The 22500-nt window shown below is 36.6% G+C and overlaps 1 protein-coding gene across 3 annotated transcripts in view; it reads left to right on the top strand.

The window, feature by feature from the left end:
- Positions 1-22500, top strand: part of LOC144974551 (uncharacterized) — a 64415-nt gene that overhangs the window by 8925 nt on the left and 32990 nt on the right. The window contains exon 3 of one of the 3 annotated variants that reach the window (XM_078917520.1): positions 13860-14024. In XM_078917520.1, coding sequence (XP_078773646.1) covers positions 13860-14024 — 165 coding nt within the window. Of the gene's footprint in view, positions 1-13859; positions 14025-21316; positions 21831-22500 lie in introns of those variants that run through there. The other 2 variants (XM_078917524.1, XM_078917522.1) reach the window with 2 other exon arrangements.

Here is a 22500-nt window from a genome sequence, read left to right as displayed (position 1 = left end):
TACGCCGTGTCAAAACCATCCATACATTATACTGTCTTAAGGCGATGATTTGGAATGATTTGATGAATAATATATCCTTGTAATATTATTATTATTATTATTATTATTATTATTATTATTATTATTATTATTATTATTATTATTATTATTATTATTATTGTTATTATTATTATTATTATTATCATTATTATTATTATTATTATTATTATTATTATTATTATTATTATTATTATTATTATTATTGTTATTATTATTATTATTGTTATTATTATTATTATTATTATTATTATTATTATTATTATTATTATTATTATTATTATTATTATTATAAATCAATAGTCTTACCCCACTTTGCAAGGGACGTCATAATACCTATGTAACTATATAATAATAATTTCAATCGATGATCTAATATTTAACTACGGTTCATTTCAACGGATGGATTACGTTACCTACAATAATTTTCTCAACTGACGTGTACTTTTTTGCAGGTCTGATAACCCAAATCGTTTTGGTTTTATAGTTGCAATGGAAATTATGCGGCTGTGTGGTCTAGTGGTATGACACTCGCTTTCGGATCGGAAGGTCCTGGGTTCGAGCCTCGCTCCGCGCATAGTTGAGTCCTTGGAAAAGACTCTTTTCTCACATTCTCTCACCGTACCCAGGTGCAAATGAGTACCTGGCCGTTAACAGCGTTGTCTTTGTCCGAAAAATTGTAATATCGCCTAACAAGCGTCGTGTCCCGTCCTACATGTTAAATATTGCTGTTGACCAGGGACCCCTTGTAAAGCGCTTTGAGCACATTTAGTGGATATTGCGCTATATAAAAGCTCAATTTAAAAAAATGTTTTGTTGTTGTTAGAAATGCTTTCAAATCGACGCAAAATATCGTCCATTTACAACAATGTTGAATCAAGCCCATAAGTACGGTTGGTTATCAGGCCTGCAAATGTGTGCACCTTGATAGCTCTTAACCCTACACATAATATTCATGTTGCGTTTTTTAATTAGGGTAATTATTGTTTTAATTTTAGCATATTTTTGCACGTTTTATAATAATGGACAGAATAATGCAGTTGGGTCAGGCTGTGTATGACAACAGCAAACAAAAACAAACAAAAACAAAAAGAGCGGGTGATTGAATATCGATAAAGCTGCTGAGTCAGTCGCATTTTATAAAAGCGTATTATGTCGGTTTTCAACAGAATTAAAGAGGGGGAGGAGGGGGGGGGGGGGGGGGAAAAACTTTACTCACCAAGTATGTGCTTAGGCCTAGCAGTCTTAATCCCTCGAGGTCTGCTATGATTGGGATCTAGGTCGACGTGTATTTATTCGCAGGTCTGATAACAGGTATGGGCTTAATCTGACATTTAAATTAAATCAAATTGAGCTTTATATAGCAAAATATCCACTAAATGTGCTCAAAGCGCTTTACAGCGCTTTCTATTACAACAAGGAGCCCATGACAATTTGGGATATCAGACCTACAATTAAGTGCACGTCGCGTCGATCTAGGTGCACATTGAGCCGGTCTGGTGATGGTAACCGAGTTCAATTGTGGGTTTGATTTTACATTGATGTAATGGAAATACGTTGCGTTGGTTTGAGAGTATTTCCATCAAAACAGCGAGCCCATAACAATTTGGGTTATCAGACCTGCAAATATGTACACGCCGATATAGACCAAGTTTCGCGGTTCTGCAACAATTATACTCATTTTTGCAACGTTGGAAGTAAGCTTTAGCCGCCATTTAATGTGGGTTTTTTTTTTGTTTTGTATCTCATACGATCACCCTGTCTGTTGATGAAGGGGACACCCGAAATGTCAACATTCGTCTGTGTTAAATTTAATAAACTATTAAAGAGGTGAAATTTCACCTACCATTACTTTTCACCTTTTCAAGTTCAATCAGCATTATCTACAAATTACATCATAAAAGGAATCGCATGAAACTTGCTTGTACACATTTACGAGTACAATCGGGTACAATCAGGAAACATAACACACGCACTCTCAAACCATTATTCTACCCTCATGTGTATCAATTCATTCATGTGACGTCATTTATTGTGCTCTTAATTGAGTGACACACAACCTTTTTAAGATGACGTGGTTGAGAAAATTGCGATGCAGAATGAACTTCTCCTCATACAACGTTCTGCTATTAAATTACTAATAGCAGAAGGATGCTGCGAAGCAAATATCCATCAAAGAATGAAGGCCGTTTATGGTGATATGTATATCTCTGATGGCATAGTTCAAAAGTGGGTTAGAATTTTCAAAAGAGATGTCCCAACAGAGACAAAAGGTATTGTTTCCGTGAGAAAGGTCTTGTTCACCATTTTCTGGGACATGGAAGGCATAGTTCATATATATATCAGCCCGCTCTTGTATTATGGGCTTGTTTATCGTTGATGTAATTGAGAATTAGAAGCCTTAACTTTGACATGAAGCCTTACCAAATCGGTGCGGTGCGCAGCGCGTTACATGATATAGTATGGAGTCGGCAATTACTCTAGTGGGGGGGGGGGGGGGGGGGGGGGGGGGGGGGGGGGTAACATTAACAACAACAACATAAAATAAAAAAATACAATAAAATAAGTAAATGGATAATTTTTTTAAAAACAAACAAAAAGAAACAACTCAGCATTATTTTTACCGTAGATCTACGCTATGCTATATATATATATATATATATATATATATATATATATATATATATATATATATATATATATATATATATGGCCTGTTGTGGGAGTAAATGAAGGGAATTGAGCATCGTTAATCCGTGGAAATGCGCTACATAAATGTTAGACATCGAACAATGACGGATTAAACTAATACCCTGTAACGACGACAACTGAAACAACCACAATAATCACCAAAACAACTACCGCCTACTTTATTTATCGTATCACAATGACGGGTAGTCTACCCACACACATAATGACTAAACGTCTTTTTTCCATTATTGACGAAAGCCTAAGCTTGAATAAACTTTGAACTTGAATTTGAACATTATGACCAGAAAACTTTTACTTCATATTCCAATAAATCAACATATTGAGCTCTATTTTGAGATTTTATATAGCGCAATATCCACTAAACGTGCTCAAAGCGCTCTACAAGGCGGGGTCCCTGACCCAACAGCAACATTTAACATGTAGGACGGGGCATGACGCCTATTAGGCGATATTACAATTTATTCGGACAGAGACAACGCTGTTAACGGCCAGGTACTCATTTTACACCTGAGTACGGTGAGAGAATGTGAGTAAAGAGCATTCTCCAAGGACTAAATATGCGCCGAGCGAGGCTCGAACCCAGGACCTTCCGTTCCGAAAGCGAGTGTCATACCACTAGACCACATAACCTTCAACTTGTAAAAATCTCTCAAATCCTAGACTTCATTTTGAAGTCCCAGGTTTAAGAAATTTTGAAAAGTTATTCGTTATTTTAATCGATCGATATATATTATTATTATTATTATTATTATTATTATTATTATTATTATTATTATTATTATTATTATTATTATTATTATTATTATTATTATTATTATGAAGTTTTCTGGCTAAAATGTGAAAAAGGCGTTTTGTCAGTCTGATGCTGTATTGATCTACCCTCCTCAGCCTTACGACTAACGTAATGTTTCACACCATGAATCATGTTTATGTGAATACTACATTACATCTAACCGTGTCCATGGGAGAACGTGCATGTGTTAGATTCAGACATTATCACAACTAGCACCTTCCAATGATGTTTATAATTTATTGCAACAACCTAACCGTCTTTGTAATTAATGAAATGTAGGTTGTCCTTTCCAACCATAAGGTCGATGAATTTGCAGTTTATCCCACTTTCTCCTTACCGCTTGATTTTTACTGAACGAAAGAAACGTCATACACATGTGACTAACTGATTTTTTAAACCCAAACTCAAAAGGATTAAATACATGCTAAAAGACGTATTTTTGTTCCGCAAAACTAGTAGCAGTTACACAACACAAAATTGGGTTATTGTCATCACTAATAAAAACGTTTATTTAAATCTTCAACTTTTGTGATGTACAAAAGATATCTGAATGAGAAAATTGTTGATTAGGAGAAGGTTAATAAGACAGTAACAATGAGGGGCTAGATCAAGGTGGACATATCTGCAGGTCTGATAACCGAAAGCAATTATGTGTCTGATTTAACATTGTAGTAATGGACAATAGTTTGCGTCGGTTTGAGAGTATTTCCATCGCATCAATTTGGGTTATCAGACCTGAAAATAAGTACACGTTGGGTTAGATCTATACCATTCCCAAGTCCAGATGGGCCCCCAATCGAGACAGCATCTGTATGTTGTGTACCTTAGTTTTTATTTCGTGTTGCTCAGCAATTATAAAGCGCAATATCCACTAAACGTGCTCAAAGCGCTCTACAAGGTGGGGTCCCTGACCAACAGCAACATTTAACATGTAGGACAACATCTGTATCTATTTCTAAATAACTGACATCATCACTGTCGTCCGTCGATTCCAGAAGCGGCCAAACTGGACCGAGACACGATAATATAATAGAACTAATCCCTTCAATTGCTTGCGATCAATTTAACAGGACGCTAATTTGTCGCGAAGTATCCATAGTCCACCAAATTTGATAGATCCAGCTGCCCAATCACCATGAGTGGACAAGTTAGAAAAAAAGAAAATATAATAAAATCTCGACTCAACCAGGAATCGGAACCTATCCCATTGCATGTGAGGCGAGTTATCTACTAATTGAGCTACAGGGGAACCCATAATATGCTTTCCTTTGCATCTATCATTAAAAAGGCAGTCAAACTATGTATATCTTTATGATCATGGTATATTTTTTTCTTATCCTTTGTGTGTGTGTGTGTGTGTGTGTGTGTGTGTGTGTGAAATGTTGCTGCTGTTGTCGTCGTTGTTGTATTAATTTTGTTGCTTCAATTGCTGCTGTTTCAAATGAGGATATCAGTTTAAAACATAAATAATGTATGGCCATATTGAAATTTTTATTTGATTTTCAGACTGCGTTTCAAAAACATTAGATTTGGTTGATGATGATGATGATGATGATGATGATGGTGGTGGTGGTGGTGGTGGTGGTGGTGGTGGTGGTGGTGGTGAATATAATGGTGATGATTAGTCGTGAGAATATAAAGACAAAAACATGACTTAATCGGTGTCATAACAAGAAGACTCTCAGCGGACCTTGATTTCGACTGTATGATTCTTGCATTATTCCAATTGTTGAAAATTATCATAATATTCATTGCCACGGGTCTGTTGTCTGGCGTGCCATTCTCACAATGGCGGAGATGGGGGTAATGTTGGTGTATGAGGTAATTAGGCTAGTTAGTTCGAGGTAATTGCCGTACTACAGTGTTGTTGATAGTGTACATGTGTACATCGATGTGTAATGCCCTGACTTTTAAACCGTTATGAGTGACGGCGTTTTATTCCATGCTTAATGACAGTACAATGGGGCCATGTGATCTTCAATGTTCTCTACGCAATTATTATTCTATCATTTTGATGGGTTAGTCCGGAATTTGTATGGTGCTAGATTACCATGCCCTACCCTACTTGGCACATTATAGGTATAATCTGAGCTACAATTTTATTATTATTCATGTGCCATTTTGAAAACCATGAGTTCTTGGGTATCTCCCACATTTTTTTTTTCATCGTGCAAGAAATTTAATCATGGTGCAGACCGGCTAAACATATGCCGTCTATAAGTTTAATTCGCTAAAAAGCATGCATCAGGCCAACATGAATTTCTGTATAAACGTTATGTATAATAGACTCACGCTCACTTCTTCCTGGTGCTCGCTCATGGCCCTAAACAAGATATTATCTCCTAATGGGTTACTGCCAAAGCGGTAGCAGGTGTCCATGTCATATGTATGGGTTGGAATCTAGGACTTCATATACTATAGATGTCGGTCGTTGGAATCCCTTGTTTTCGGACTCGTTTTAGCTATTCCCTTGAAATGGGCGATAGAGCACCTACTCCAATCAGGGATTATTAATAAACTAGGCAAAATCAATCCCCAGCAAAATGCTTAAAGAAAATATTGCTTATCCCGAAAGGGGTACATAAAGGTTCTAAGGCCTTCCTCGGCTTCTTTATAGCTTAGGTCCTCTAAGAGATTGTCGTACATTATGATACGGTACGCAGTTTATAAAATTAGAGTGTTATTAACCCTCTCCTTACCAGCCATTTTCAGAATTCTCCCCAAAATTTGACACCCACCCAACACCAAAACAAAAATATCTTACTCAAAGAGAAAAACAACAAGCACATTCTATACATAATATACTGTTCGACAATATGAGCTCTATTACAGAATGTCAAGTTTTTATAGCTGTAGCAAAAAGAAATTAAATCTGGATGAGAAAAGTGACGGTTGCGTCGTTACAAATGTGACGATTTTCTAATAGGTGGTAAGGAGAGGGTTAAATGGCGTTGAAGGATACACCTATGCCTTGTCTCTTTAAAAAAGATACACTCAAAGACTGACTGCATGCTGTTTATATACAATAGTTTATTGGATGACCATTTTTATCCTGCAGATTTTGACTATCAAAATATAAATGTCAAATCTTTCTAATTCTCTCAACCACTCAGGCATTCCTGGGCTTCTTTATAGCTTATGTCCTCTAAGATATTGTCGTACATTATGATACGGTACACAGTTTATAAAATTAGAGTATTATTTAATGGCGTTGAAGGATACATCTCTATGCCTTGTCTCTTTAAAAAATATACACTCAATGTCTGACTGCATGCTGTTTATATACAATAGTTTATTGTATGACAAATGTTTATCCTGCAGATTTTGACTATCAAAATATAAATGTCAAATCTCTCTCAACCACTCAATGTGTTACTTGATAATGTACTTTAATAACTTTATACCGTGCTGATTGTATGAAAAGGATATATATCTATCCCCTGCCAATCCTATAATAATAGAGTAATCACAAAAGATCGAGTTCGCTGGCCGTCGGAAATTACTATAACATACATACAGAACATGAATTGACCGACCGGACCTGGCCTTCTATGGTCGATGGAGATAGGATGATAAAAATAGGACTTATTTCTCGTATTAGTAGGAACGCCTTCGTGTTTATCTATGCCTGTTTCATACACGATATTATAACACCTAACCGGGACCCGAGGCTATTCTTGGTGTGTTATTTATTTATGATTATCATATTTTTTGTTTGTTTTTGTTTTATTTATTTTTTATTGGTTGTTTTGTTTGTGGGGAAGGGGGGGGGGGCGGTGTTTGTATTTGTTTTGTTATGTTTTAATTGTCGAGAGAGAAAAAAGAAACGCAATAAAAGAAATCATGTTTATAACATACTTGGATTGTTCAAAGAACGTACGAGTACTACTCTTCTTCTTCTTCTTCTTCTTCTTCTTCTTCTTCTTCTTCTTCTTCTTCTTCTTCTTCTTCTTCTTCTTCTTCTTCTTCTTCTTCTTCTTCATCATCATTTTTTTTCTACGCTACTATACTACATTACTCTACTACTACTACTACTACTACTACTACTACTACTACTACTACTACTACTACTACTACTACTACTACTACTACTAGCTGCTGCATACTACTACTACTACTACTACTACTACTACTACTACTACTACTACTACTACTACTACTACTACTCTGCTGCACTGCTCTGCTACTACTACTACTACTACTACTACTACTACTACTACTACTACTACTACTACTACTTCTACTACTACTACTACTACTACTACTACTACTACTACTACTACTACTACTACTACTTGCTGCTACTACTCTAACTACTACTACTACTACTACTACTACTACTACTACTACTACTACTACTACTACTACTATACTAATACTACTACTAACTACTACCACTACTACTACTACTACTACTACTACTACTACTACTATTACTACTACTACTACTACTACTACTACTACTACTACTACTACTAACTACTACTACTACTACATACTACTGCTGCTGCTACTACTACTACTACTACTACTACTACTACTACTACTACTACTACTACTACTACTACTACTACTGCTGCTGCTACTACTACTACTACTACTACTACTACTACTACTACTGCTACTACTACTACTACTACTACTACTACTACTACTGTTGCTGCTGCTGCTGCTACTACTACTACTACTGCTACTGCTACTACTACTACTACTACTACTACTACTACTACTACTACTACTACTACTACTACTGCTACTACTACTACTACTACTACTACTACTACTACTACTACTACTACTACTACTACTACTACTACTACTACTACTACTGCTACTACTACTACTACTACTACTACTACTACTACTACTACTACTACTACTACTACTACTTATTACGGCTCTGCTATCTATATGCCGTTAGAAAAAGCGTAACTATCAATCCAGCGAAATCAATATTTTACATCAATTGCCCCAACACCCTTGTCACAGGTGGTCCATGCTTTCTTTTTAAGTGTCTGTGTATGACGTATGATGCAGTTTATAGTATATAATCGTGGATGTGTGTGTGTGTGTGTGTGTGTGTGTGTTGCTTGTGTTTGGTGTATATAGATGTGTGTGTGTGTGTGTGTGTTGCTTGTGTTTGGTGTATATAGATGTGTGTGTGTGTGTGTGTTTGTGTGTGTGCTTGTGATTTGTGTTGTACATACAAAAGTAATGGGATTATAATAATTTGATTCGTTCTTGTTCTCCTTCCGAGATATTTTTTATGTTATCTATTTATTTTATGATATTTGAATATGTCTATTTGTTTTATACATTCCAATTTAGTTAAATACATCTCCTGTCCTTGCGAGACATTTTAAATGTTATCTATTTATTCTATGATATTTGAATATGTCTATTTGTTTTATACATTCCAATTTAAGTTAGACACATTGGATTTAAATAAGCAAATCCTGCCATACACTGACATAACACATTTCTCTCATTTTCTAGCCAAAATAATACAAATATTTGTTATTATACGAAAATCCTGGCACCAGTTTTGCATAGCTATATTTATTTGTTAGAAATCATCTTCACCCATTGCATATATTTCTTTGCCGTCTATCTGGTTTTTAAATAATTATTTATGTTTTTACTGTTGGCTGAAGAAGGATTTGAGCCCGAAACAGTCTGTGTTTAGTATTTTGTTCTTTTTAAAAGCTGTTATATTTATGTTTGTTTATAACCTACACACTATTTTACAAACTACTAAAACACGCCGTAAAGTTCCTTGTGAAAAATCGTCTTTTAATCAGATAAAATATTAAAAAGGACTGTAGGGCATGAAATGTGAAAGCATCGGTCATATTTATGAAACAATCACTCTCTAAGCGCTTAGAGTCTGGTGTCTCAGAGTTATAGCGCTAGCCATAGCGCTATAGATAGTATGCAGATGACGTCACTCAGGCCTTTGTTATTGTTTTTGCCATCCGCGTTTGTGAGTTGTTCTCACTAAACTATATTAACCAGACTATAAAAGTTCATGGTTACACAGAGTTTGTGAGTTGGTCCGTTATACTTCCGGATGGCAATGTTGTGAATTCCTTGGCCAACCGCATTCTATCTATATAAGTTTTCAGCATTATTATTATTATTATTATGGGTGGGTAATTTCTCGGCATGATTTGACAAAGGCTTGGAGACAGACTTGATACTTTTTGCATTTTAAGAAAGATAACTTCATGCTTGCCCACCGTGCGGCATTGTAATCTTGATGTATGACATTAATCTTCGCACCACCGTTATGTCCCTGGTTTGGATCACACGCTCTGGCTGCCCAAAGTTGAGTCGTTGGAAAAGGCTGATTACTCACATACTCTCACCGCACTGATGTGAAATGAGTACCTGGTCGGTTACAGGGTTATATCAGTCGAAGAAAAAAATCACATGGAAAGCTTATTGCAGGTGTCATGACTAGTGACTAGTCCTCCATGTTATTTTTGCTGTTGGCTTGGAACCCCTTCTAAAGCGCTTTAATCACATTTAGTGGATAATACTCTATATTAACGCTCAGGTTGTTTTTTTTTTCCAGGGGTATTTGGGGGGGGGGGGGGGTGTTCTGTTAAAAACAAAAAAACAACTACTATACACGATTCGGAATGTTAAGATAACGGGACATGGTTAAAAATCCATCAGGTCGTTTTGGATGCCAAACCTCTGAAACGAACTGAGTAGCGTTCGGTACCCCTAATGATCGATTCTGGAGCATTTTATTTTCATCTTTATTTACGACCACAAACTCCGAAGTGTGTTCATTAGCATTGAGCTTTGAGCTTTATAGCGCAATATCCACTAAATGTGCTCAAAGCGCTTTACAAGGGGTCCCTGGTCAACAGCAACATTTAACATGTAGGACGGGACATAACGCCTGTTAGGCGATATTACAATTTTTCGGACACAGACAACGCTGTTAACGACCAGGTACTCATTTTACACCTGAGTACGGTGAGAGAATGTGAGTAAAGAGCCTTCTCCAAGGACTCAACTATGCGCCGAGCGCGAGGCTCGTACCCTGGCCCTGCCGATCCGAAAGCGAGTGTCATACCACTAGACCACATAGCCGCAGATGACACCGCCTGGCTGAGCAAATATTAGATGGACGAATTGGCGCCTTTTCCACTCCTAAATGTTATTGGACACCAAACTAGAGTAGCCTACGAGTGTACACAAGCAAAACATCTTTTTAAATTATTTTTTAAACCCTCTCCTTACCACCCATAGGAAAATCGTCACATTCGTTACGATGCAGCCAACAATTTTCTTATTCTGATTTCATTTTGTTTTAGTTATAGCCATAAAAACTCTACACTGTGTTGCAGAGCTAATTTTTCTGAACAAAATATAGAATGTACTCGTTGCTAATCTGTCTGAAAAAATCTATTTTTGTGTTGGGTGAGTATGACGTTTTGGGTAAAAGTATGAAAATAACTGGTAAGGAGAGAGTTAAACCAGAAAACTTTTATTTTAGTTGATTTAGGTGACCTTGTAATCGTTAAGCTCATTAAACAGATGGGGTAATGAGAGTCGATCGATCTTTGAAGTAAATGTTATCGACCAAAACGGAAATATAATATAATATAGTCGTTTTTCGGCGTGCTAGGTCAAGTCATCTCCAATCACCAGCTGTGTAGACGGAGATATTGGGCATTGGAGGGGGGGGGGGGGGGGGAGGAGAGAGAGAGGGAGAGAGAGAGAAGGGGGGGGGGGGGGCGAATGCAAGACTCCACCGTAAATTTGACTGGTTGAATTGATTAAAATCGCCGTGAGTGATGATGCATACATAGACTTGTTGGAGTACTGCCCTCCCCCGTCCACTCCCCGCCACCATTCCCACACCAGTCAGTATCTACGAAACCAATCCACGACATCATGCACGTCACGTAGACTGACTACAAAACCAACAGCAAATCGATGGCTCACACCTGGGTAAAACAGCTTTCTTTGACTTTGATGTGGATCGTTATTCGCACGTGACGTCAACAAACAAGACCACTTGGTAGATGAACATTAATATCTATATTAAGTAGGAGCTTTGACGACGAAATACAGATGACGTCAACAGCTTTCTTAAATTGATTCCTAGGATTGGTCTATTGATTGTCCTGGTCTGTCGTGACCATCACCATTTCTGTCCCATACTGACAAAACACATTTCCCTCAGTTTTTTTTTCCATACAGAAAACAATTTTTCTCCATGTAATAATATAATGTAAATATATTCAGATGAGACTTCAAAGAAATATCCAGTTTGAAACTGTTTTGTTGTTGGGGGGTGGGGGGGGGGGGTGGTTGTTTGTCTTTTTATTTATTTCTTTATTTTTGTCTTTTGTTGTTTGTTTTTGTTTTGTTTTTTGTTGTGTTGTTTTTTGTGGGTTTTTTTGTTTGTTTGTTTTTGTTTTTTACTTCTTATTCCATTTGCTTTGTTTTATTGTTGTTTAGTTTTGTTTGTTTTTGTTTTTTTTTGTTTGTTTTGGGGATGGTATGCGTGGACTTAATGCATTGTTTTGTTTTATGTTTGATTTTGTTATCGTATCGTTTAAGAGTTAATAGGGTGTTTTCGGTCTATATTTATTGTTTATTTTTGAGGGGGATGGTATGCGTGGACTTAATGCATTGTTTTGTTTTATGTTTGATTTTGTTATCGTATCGTTTAAGAGTTAATAGGGTGTTTTCGGTCTATATTTATTGTTTATTTTTGAGGGGACAAGTCGTTGGGGATCATGTTCCTCGATATTTGAAATGAGCATTTTTGAGCAAAATGAGAAAGAAAAAAAAAAAGAGATTAATTGATCATGATGAAAGCACAGTATAAGTCGGTCAGTAAGTAAAGAATGTCGGATATGGGATTAAGGTTTGCATGTTATTATTTCTGACCCATAAAACATCTGCTGGGTATCTTGTTTTTTATTCGATGGGACAGCCAAAGTGATTTGTGACCAGCCGCCTGAAAACGGTATAAAGGCAGGGTGTTTTACTATATACATGAATTTATAGACAAAATGATTAAATTTAGGTAAAGTTTTTATGTTTTATTGGGGGAGAATGAATACTTCAGAACATTGATACTACATACCAGTTAGTTTTTTGCCATCGATATCAAATATATTTGAAAAACAATTTGCTGAACAACTCATTGATCATTTTAATACATTATATTCATAATTTTTGTGTGCCTCTAGAAAAAAAGTTATGACTGCCAAACTGTTCTACTTCAACTTTTAAAAGACTGGAAAGAATCTTTGGAAAATTAAAAAAAAACTACGCTGTTGTAATTTTAATGGATCTTTCCAAAGCTTTCGATTGTTTACCACATAAATTAATTTTAGAATAGTTGTCTGCTTATGGCGTCCCCAAAAACTCAGTTTCTCTCATTGAGAACTATCTTTCGAACGCAAACAGCAAATAAAATTGAGAATATATATACCTTTACCGTTACTTTTTAAAATTTTCATTAAATGATATTATATTTGTCTTACAATCACAATAATTGAGAAACCTTAAAAACAATATTAGAGCAAGAAGTCAATATCCACTAAACGTGCCCTAAGTGCTTTACAAGGGGTCCCTAGAAAACAGCAACACTTCATTTGTAGCACGAGACATGACGCCTTATAGATTTGTAAAGGATGAAATATTGTTTGGTGTCCACATTGCAAATAATCCAGGTTAATGCCTATACTGAAATGTTTTTTAATTTATTCTCAAAATTTTAATTATATTAACAAAGAATGAAAAAAATATCATGTACCGTGTTTTCAGATGACATGAACTTCAACAGGTGTCTATCAATATGCAGTGTGATGCACCATCATCATCATCATCATCATCATCATCATCATCATCATCATCATCATCATCATCATCATCATCATCATCATCGTCATCGTCATCATCATCATCATCGTCATCATCATCATCACCATCATCATTATCATCACCATAAGTTGTAAAACGAGTACTTGGCGGTTAACATCATTGTCTCTGTCCGAAAAAAAAATATATAATATCGCCTAACAGGTGTCGTGTCTCTTTAAGTGTTTCTGTCGGCTAAGGGTCCCCTGTAAAAGCGTCTTTGAGCACGTTTAGTGGAAATTGCGCTCTATTAAAAAGCTCAAAAAGCTCAATTATTATCATCATCATCATCATCATCATCATCATCATCATCATCATCATCATCATCATCATCATCATCATCATCATCGGCATCTTCACTTTGATTATATATACTCGTCTTTGAAACACATCTCATGTCATTGTCCATTCTTGTCCCCAGACTTGAGCCAACTTTCACGGATCCTGTCCTCTGTACAACGCCTGACGACCGTGATGTCGGCACGTCTGGTCAGGCAACTCAAGCGGAGGGACAGACGACTTGCCAAACGGAACCGGAATTATGACGTGGTCACCGCCATTTTACAGGCTGCCTCTCTCAAACGACGTGAGTAGAAGTACAGACTTTCATATTCAATTCGGGCACTCCTTGATATAGTCGAAAAAAATCTGTATAGGCTGGTGCTAAAACTTGCGTGAACTTCTTTGCCAGAACAACCCTTGTTAACCTACATATTTGCCAGTGTGTGTATGCCTATTATTCCAAAGTCATCACCATGGCACCCACCTTTACCTCTAGAATGTGCTTCTGGGATGTTCATTGATTTGCCCGAATATTTTTTTTCTTAAGCGAAGCTGTTAACATTCAATTCATATCAGCACTCTTTTTTTTCTCCGGTATTTCTAGAATTGTTCGCTGTGTAGTGAAAGCTGTAGCCTTTTTATTTTATTTTTTTTTATTATTTTTATTTTTTTTTTGGAGGGGGGCGGTTCTACATTGTTCATTTGCAAATAGAGTTTATAACTCTAACCACAAAAAACGTATACGAAAGTCATAACGAGTTACGTTTAGTCCAAACTAATTTTTTGCGTAGTTATATTTACTAAACTGGATTCGCTACAGGCCATTTTAAGTCAATAACAGATTTGGTATCTCATTGTGTCGCGAATTAATTATCAAAAGCACACAAAACTTATGCTAGGTCTAATACTTTTTTAAGATACTACTCAATGAGTGATTTGAAATCTAGCACTCCTGATGGAAATGTTTTTGGTTATATCTTGACCCCTTTGGCTGTACGGTTTTATCATCCTCCGCTTCGAAGTATTTTTTAACCTTGGCAGAAAATTGAGGGAACTGTTTTTGATATCTTTTTTTTTTAATGGGAGTGAGATGGGAGGGTTGAGAAATAAATAGAGAACATGGAATGTTTAAGGACTTTTACTTCCAGTTTTGATACCCTTTTCACTGGTATTATTTGTCCACATCTCAGAGAGGTATTATGCCGGAGTGATTTGTATGCGGAAAATTGAATTTATAGTTAAGAATATGAAACATGAGTCTGAATTATGTTTTATTAAGGAGAATGATGTTGTCTCATTAAATGCAAAACCCCAAATTTTTATAGTTCAAATTATGTCAACCTTGTATTCATTTTAAGGTATCCACTTGATCCCGACATATTCCACTTTGAGGCATCGGATCACATCTTATAGTAACACTGTAGTTTTGATTGCTTAAAAAGATGCGTCTTTCGGCGAGACATCGCCAGATGTCGCCGCCAAGGCATTCCAAGAAGTAATGTGGATAATCCATTCCCCCCCCCCCCCCCCCCCCCCCCCCCCCCCCCCCCCCCCCCCCCCCCCCCCCCCCCCTTATTTATGTCGAACGAAGGGAAACAACTTCACTGGACTGTTTGTGGATAAGCTATGTTTGAGTTTTCCCCCTTAGTTTCATCGTAGAGAGGATGGCTTTCCCTTTTATAGTTCTACAAGCATAGCTTTCCGATCAATGAACGGCGCCCGTTCAATGACTGTAATGATAAGTCGATCAACTCAGAATTTATGATTCAAGAGTTAAATAAAATTTTAATTCAATTTCTGTTGTCTTAATAGAAAATACATTTTTCGAATTCGTAAGAGAATTCCACGGAGCTTTTTATTTGGGCACGGAGAGATATTTTCTGAATTTAATATCTTATATATTTGCTCACTTATTGTAGAATTATAACCCAATGTTAAGGGCGGAAAATCGTCAATATAACTTTTAAGAAATTGATTGTATGCAAAATAATGAGAGGAACCACAAACTGGCAGCAATTCAATGCAAGTACTCCCGCCTCATTGCCATACTCGCTAATCGGAAGATTGACACACAACCGACACGCTGAAAATGATGGCGTCTATTTTCGATGGGATTTGACGAAGCAAATTTGATTTTTCGATAAAATCATCATGATGTCTACGAATCCATCCCATAAAACACGCAAACCATCTCCATGTCAATTGTACACACCATGTATTTGGTGATGATTTTTACAGTGTTTTCGGACCTTGGTCGTTACAAAAAATCAAATTTGCCAAGTGTATATTAAGATTATTGCCTGCCTTTGTGATGAGATTCTGGAATTGTTATTCTCTGTTGGACCAGAGTGCGACTGGCTCGGTTCTTGGAAGATAACATTAACCTTCTATTAGTTAACGATTGACGACTTTAGCTTTATGAAGGTCTCCCATGATAATTGGATAGAGAAAAGGGAGGGCGTGGAAATACCACCACGAACTTTTCAAAGATGAAATTCTAGTTGATGTACAATAAAAATCAATCCAATCCCTTATTTTGAGGCAGTTACGCTGTTCTGATTTTTTAAAATTTATTAATTATTCAGTGTGTGGTCTATTACTTTTGTATAGCTAATATTGTTATGACACTTAAGTAATATAGGTCACACGCATTTCCTGAATCAAAACAGTATCTGTCAAAGGAAACAATATATTTTGATCATTGCCAAGATTGGCATTTTCGTGTCATGTCCCTTGAAACAATGATTTTTAAAATGCTTTTTAATTTATGTTTTTATTGGGGAGGGGGGGGGGGGGGTTCTTATGCTTTTTATTGTTTTTTGTTGGATTTTTTTTTATTTGGGAAGGGGGAGGGGGGGGGGGGAGGCGGGACGGGGTTTAAGATAAGCTCTTGCGTAAATGTTCAATTAGTAAAGCATTTTACTCACTGTAATATACTAACGGATCAGGTTTGAATCCGCCTAGTGTCGATATCCCTTTATTTCTTGTATGTCCTTCCAACAGAGATATGACATGTCAGACTAATTCAGGTCTTTCGAAAACTATGTACTCACTAATGTAACCAGCATTTGTTACTAAGTGTCCGTTTCATGCAAAAAAACAAAACAAAAACAAACAAAACTGGATACACCTGTGTTTCTTGTATTCAATGAGATGCTTTCAACGCTTTTCTTTTCAGCATATTATTGACAATGAACCATGGATCGACGAGGAATTTATAACCCGATATTTCAATACGCCATAATTTGCCATAAGACAGTCTTCAACCCAGATCATTTATTTTATCACCAATAGTAAAATTATGTAAACCACAGCCACTAACCGTTATAATGTGAGGTTAATTTAGACGATAAACATTTAATGTATAGTGAACAATTTGAGATTTGGGTTGAATAACGAATATGGATATAACACGCCCTATAGATAGTATGCGCTTGGCTAAGAAGCTCATAACATTGTCATCCGGAAGTATAACGGACCAACATACAAAACAGTGTGTATCCATGAACTTTCATAGTCTGGTTAATACAGTTTAGTGAGAACAACTCGGATGGCAAAAACAATAACAAAGGCCTGAGTGACGTCATCTGCATACTATCTATAGATAGTATGCAGATGACGTCACTCAGGCCTTTGTTATTGTTTTTGCCATCCGCGTTTGTGAGTTGTTCTCACTAAACTGTATTAACCAGACTATAAAAGTTCATGGTTACACAGAGTTTGTGTGTTGGTCCGTTATACTTCCGGATGGCAATGTTGTGAACTCCTTGGCCTAGCGCATTCTATCTATATGTTATTTGTACATTGTTATGATCATTTTTTTTCTCTCTACCAATTTACCTCTACATATCTTATATATCGTTTTGTTCATGATGATTTTCTGCATGGGACTAAATAGTCTAGATCAGATTTTTAAAATGACTTTCTAATACAAGATTTTTATTATGGAAACCACAAGACCAGCTTTTTGTAAAAATGTATTTATTTGAATAACTTTTATTTATATTATGTAATGTATTGAATGATCTTTTTCTTTTAAACATTTCGAAAGATTCTCATTGTACTTGTACAACTCATAAGCGTTCTGAAAATATAATCAACATAAGTTCAAGATTGCTTTATGGAGCATTTTACGGCTTTGCATTCTATTCACCCTGCATATTGAAATACACAGATATAATATAATGAAAATAGATTTAAAATGCACAGAAAATATGATGGCATTTTTTTATTAGGGGCATTTCTGGCTAGCGCCTTCTATATTATCGAGGATGTTACCGTCTCGTCTCATGATCTGGTTTTGGATAAATAGGTAATCTACAATGCAAATCATTGAGGCGGATCTCAATGCAAAGAGTTGTCTAATACTACGTTGAAAAACAGTGCCAAACAATCACTACCAATGATGATGAGGATGATGACAACTATAATAATAATGATGATGGTGGTGGTGGTGGTGATTACGACGATGATGAGGAGGATGATGGTGATGATGATGATGACAACTATAATAATAATGACGATGATGATGATGATGATGATGGTGGTGGTGGTGGTGGTGGTGATTACGACGATGATGATGAGGATGATGATGATGATGATGACAACTATGATAATAATGACGATGATGATGATGATGATGATGATGGTGGTGGTGATTACGACGACGACAACACCCCCAGTAAACAGTAATACCAACGACAAATTCAACACCGTCACCATCAGCAAAAAACAATAACAAGTACAATCGCATTCCTAAAGTACTCTTAAACACACAACTCCATTTTTTTTAAAGATTGAGGATTATTTTTCAAAAAGATTTCCCCCGAGAAAGAAGCCCATCTCGGATGACCTCCATCTTCCACCGATCCTTTCATCCTCCATCCGCCCACGCGATTTCCTGCCAGTGTCCTCATTTTGGTAGAAAGCCTTTTTGTGTCAACACCAGGAATAAATCTGCTGACGCCAACGATGGTATCAAAGTCACCGCTTGATTGCAAATCGGATAATTTGCAAATGGAAAGTTGATGTGTGTGGGGTGGGAGGTTGTCGGTATGTTTTTGTTTTTTCTTGTTTTGTGCGTTTTTAATTTGTTTTTTTTTTTTTTTGTTTTTTGTTTTAATTCAATTTATTTATTTATTTTTTTTTTTTTTTTTTTTTGTTGTTGCCAGAATTCATTTAGTCCTGGGCAGTTTCCTTTTACCCATATAGAGAATTTTCCTTACTTTACACGTAGATAAGTATGTTCATATGTTCATAATTGTAAGTCATCGGGCGATAACCCTTTAAATTCAGTGAAAACTTTTAATAGGGTTGTGAAATGCCATGAAGAAAGAAAGAAAGAAAGAAAGAGAGGGGAGAGAGAGAGAGAGAGAGAGAGAGAGAGAGAGAGAGAGAGAGAGAGAGAGAGAGAGAGAGAAGGAGGAGGAGGGGGGTTCTTGCACATGTTAAAATTACATTTGATGTCGTGGCTCAAACAAAAAAAAAAGGAAAAGAGGAATGGTGAATTAAAATCTAAGCTCGGATTAAAGTAATAACTGAATCTCGGTCGTGAATGAGGACAAAAGACACTAGAATGTGATTCATTGGAGTAACTGTTACTCAGTTTTGATGCGGTGTATACAAAGCAGGCAAACACGCTGAATAGAAACAAGTAAACATAAACACACACACAATCACACACACAAACAAACACAAACACAAACACACACACAAACACACACACACACAAACAAACACACACGCACAAACACACACACACACACACAAACAAACGCGCGCACACACGCACAAACACACACACAATCACACACTCACAAACACACACACACACACACAAGCAAGCAGTCTTAAAAGCTAGATCTTATTCAATCCGTATAAGCGCAGTTTTTCCCTATAACGCAAATGACAAATTATGTGACAAATAAACCTCCCGTGTGAGAGATATTGCAGTCAATGGTTCCAGCTCGCCTGGATATCGATCCAAAGCAGAAATAAACATCATCGAGATGATGAGGAGTGAGGGAGTAGGATTCCTTCAATAATAATGATTAAAAAAAAATAATAGTAAAGCTCTTCTGCTCTCGTATAGAAAGTAGGCCGTTGTTTATAGTTTATACATGTCCTTTGTCTTATTGTTGTCACAATTCTATTCTTTCTAATTTAGGCCGTTGTTTATAGTTTAGACCTGTCCTTTGTCTTATTGTTGTCACAATTCTATTCTTTCTAATTTAGGCCGTTGTTTATAGTTTAGACCTGTCCTTTGTCTTATTGTTGTCACAATTCTATTCTTTCTAATTTAGGCCGTTGTTTATAGTTTAGACCTGTCCTTTGTCTTATCGTTGTCACAATTCTATTCTTTCTAATTTAGGCCGTTGTTTATCGTTTAGACCTGTCCTTTGTCTTATCGTTGTCACAATTCTATTCTTTCTAATTTAGGCCGTTGTTTATCGTTTAGACCTGTCCTTTGTCTTATTGTTGTCACAATTCTATTCTTTCTAATTTAGGCCGTTGTTTATCGTTTAGACCTGTCCTTTGTCTTATCGTTGTCACAATTCTATTCTTTCTAATTTAGGTAAGAGTATATTGGAGTAAATTTTCTTTTGTAGTGAACATCTCGAGGGGAATTTTTTCGTTAAACTTGTCACTTTTGCGAGCCATTGAATTTTTTAATGTCTCGTTCTACGGTTCTCAAACTACATTAATCTATTTTGTCAATCATGCCATTGTTTTCTGCATGTTTTTTTTTGTTGTTGTTTTGTTTTTGTTTTTTATTGGGGTTTTTTTTTTGCGTTTTTGTTTTGTTTTGTTTTGTTGTTTTGTTATTTTTATTTTTTTATAATTTTTTGTTTTTGTTGTTGTTGTTGATTTGTTGTTGTTTTTTGTTAAGATCAAGTCTGGGCTAGGGATCCCTTGTAAAGCGCTTTGAAGTGAATAGTGCCCAATATGAAGGCTTACGTATTCTGTCAACGATACACGAGTCGATTGGTAGGTAATTGTGTAAAGGAGGAAAAGTAGAAAGATGAGGGGAACCGTGAGTGAAAGATCGAGTGTGTTGATGGAAATGGTTTTGAAAATAAACGTAAGAAGAAATATGTCATTAGGATGTTTTAAAGAAGAAGAAGAAGAAGAAGAAGAAGGAGGAGGAGGAGGAGGAGGAGGGGGGGGGAGGAGGAGGGGGAGGAGGAGGAGGAGAAGTAGAAGAAGGAGGTGGAGGAGATAAAAGAACAAGGAGAAGAAGACGGGGAGGAAGAGGAGAAAGGAGGGAAGGGATAAATGGTGATATCGAAAGAAAGGGTTGATGTGGGCGGGAGGTGGGGGGGGGGGGGGGGGGGGGCTGGGCGCTACCGAATTCAAATACCCGAGACCCACCCGTCCAATCTAATAGTATGGATAAAAGTCCCACCACATCGATTAGATCCCAACCACCCATTCATTCATGGAGCCAATGGTTCCAGAGATACCCCCGTCCTCGTGACGTGAGAGTGTGTGACGTGGGCCAGCACGGGGAGATGCCTTGTGACGTCAAACCCTATCGATTCCAATCCCTGTAGAGCTAGCCTGCCATTCTCTATCAGTTATACCACCAGGCACACACGCACACGCTCACACTCACACGCATAAACAAAAGCATTCTTCATCACAAACATTGATAACAAATCAACAGGTAAATATAATACACTATAATAGTATGAAAACTGATCTGGCAACCACAATATCCGCCAATAACAAACATTTTCACTAGATCTATCTAGATATTGAGGCAGTATCGCGTTATCGACTGTCAGTTTCACCTAGCTATCTCTTTGTGTTACTTTCATTCTGAGGACAGTTTGTTGTATTCGAGGTGATAAAATTGGGAGCCCTCTTGTTACGGATGGAAATTTTTTATTAGCAGTTATATATTATTATAATAACAAATCTTACGCAATTTGTAATACCGAGAGTACCTCGACAGTCATCTTATTTGTATTCGGATTGGATATGGTTTGGAAGCAAGACTGAAAGTGTTTTTTTTTTTTCCAACATAAGATACGAGCATTGTGAAGAATATGCAAGATAAACTTTAAATCAATTTATTGCCTACTGCCAAGAACTCGACATTTTTTGAGTGAGTATCGCCATTTTTTTGTAACCTAATAAAGTCTTTAAATTAGGAGAAAGATTTGGTTATAAGGCATTTTATTATGATTGATTTATAAAATATATTTGAATTGTGTCATTATTTGTCAACCACACTGACTTCTCCCATCTAATCAAGTTTTGTGTTGTTGTTTTCATCTTTTTTTTTCACCCCCGCCTCTCTCTCTCTCTCTCTCTCTCTCTCTCTCTCTCTCTCTCTCTATCTCTCTCTCTCTCTCTCTCTCTCTCTCTCTCCCCCTCTGTATGTATGTGTGTGTGTGTGGGTGAGTGTGTGTGTATGTGTGTGTCGTTCTTGCTTTCTCTCTCTTTCTTCGTGTGTCTCTTTTGTCTCTTTTTGTTTTTATCGGTCTACTTCTATCTACCTATTATTTATCCTCCTATTAATCCATCCATCGATTTATATGAAGAATATTTTGTTGTGTACATCTTTATCTATTAAGTCTATCTCTCCCTCTTATACCCTCATCTTCCTTCTCTTCTCTTCTCTTCTCTCTCTCTCTCTCTCTCTCTCTCTCTCTCTCTGTCTGTGTGTGTTTGTGTGTGTGTCTGTCTATCTATTTATCTATCTATCTATCTATCTATCTATCTTCTTCTTCTTCTAGGTTCCATGCCTGGTCCAGGCTTCGGATACTGCATGA

Source organism: Berghia stephanieae, chromosome 6, assembly GCF_034508935.2.
Source record: "Berghia stephanieae isolate SIO BIC M18660-M18661 chromosome 6, UCSD_Bste_1.3, whole genome shotgun sequence".
Taxonomy (NCBI): Eukaryota; Metazoa; Mollusca; class Gastropoda; order Nudibranchia; family Aeolidiidae; genus Berghia; species Berghia stephanieae.
The sequence above is the reverse complement of the archived record's forward strand: the minus strand, read 5'-3'. Positions and strand labels throughout refer to the sequence as shown.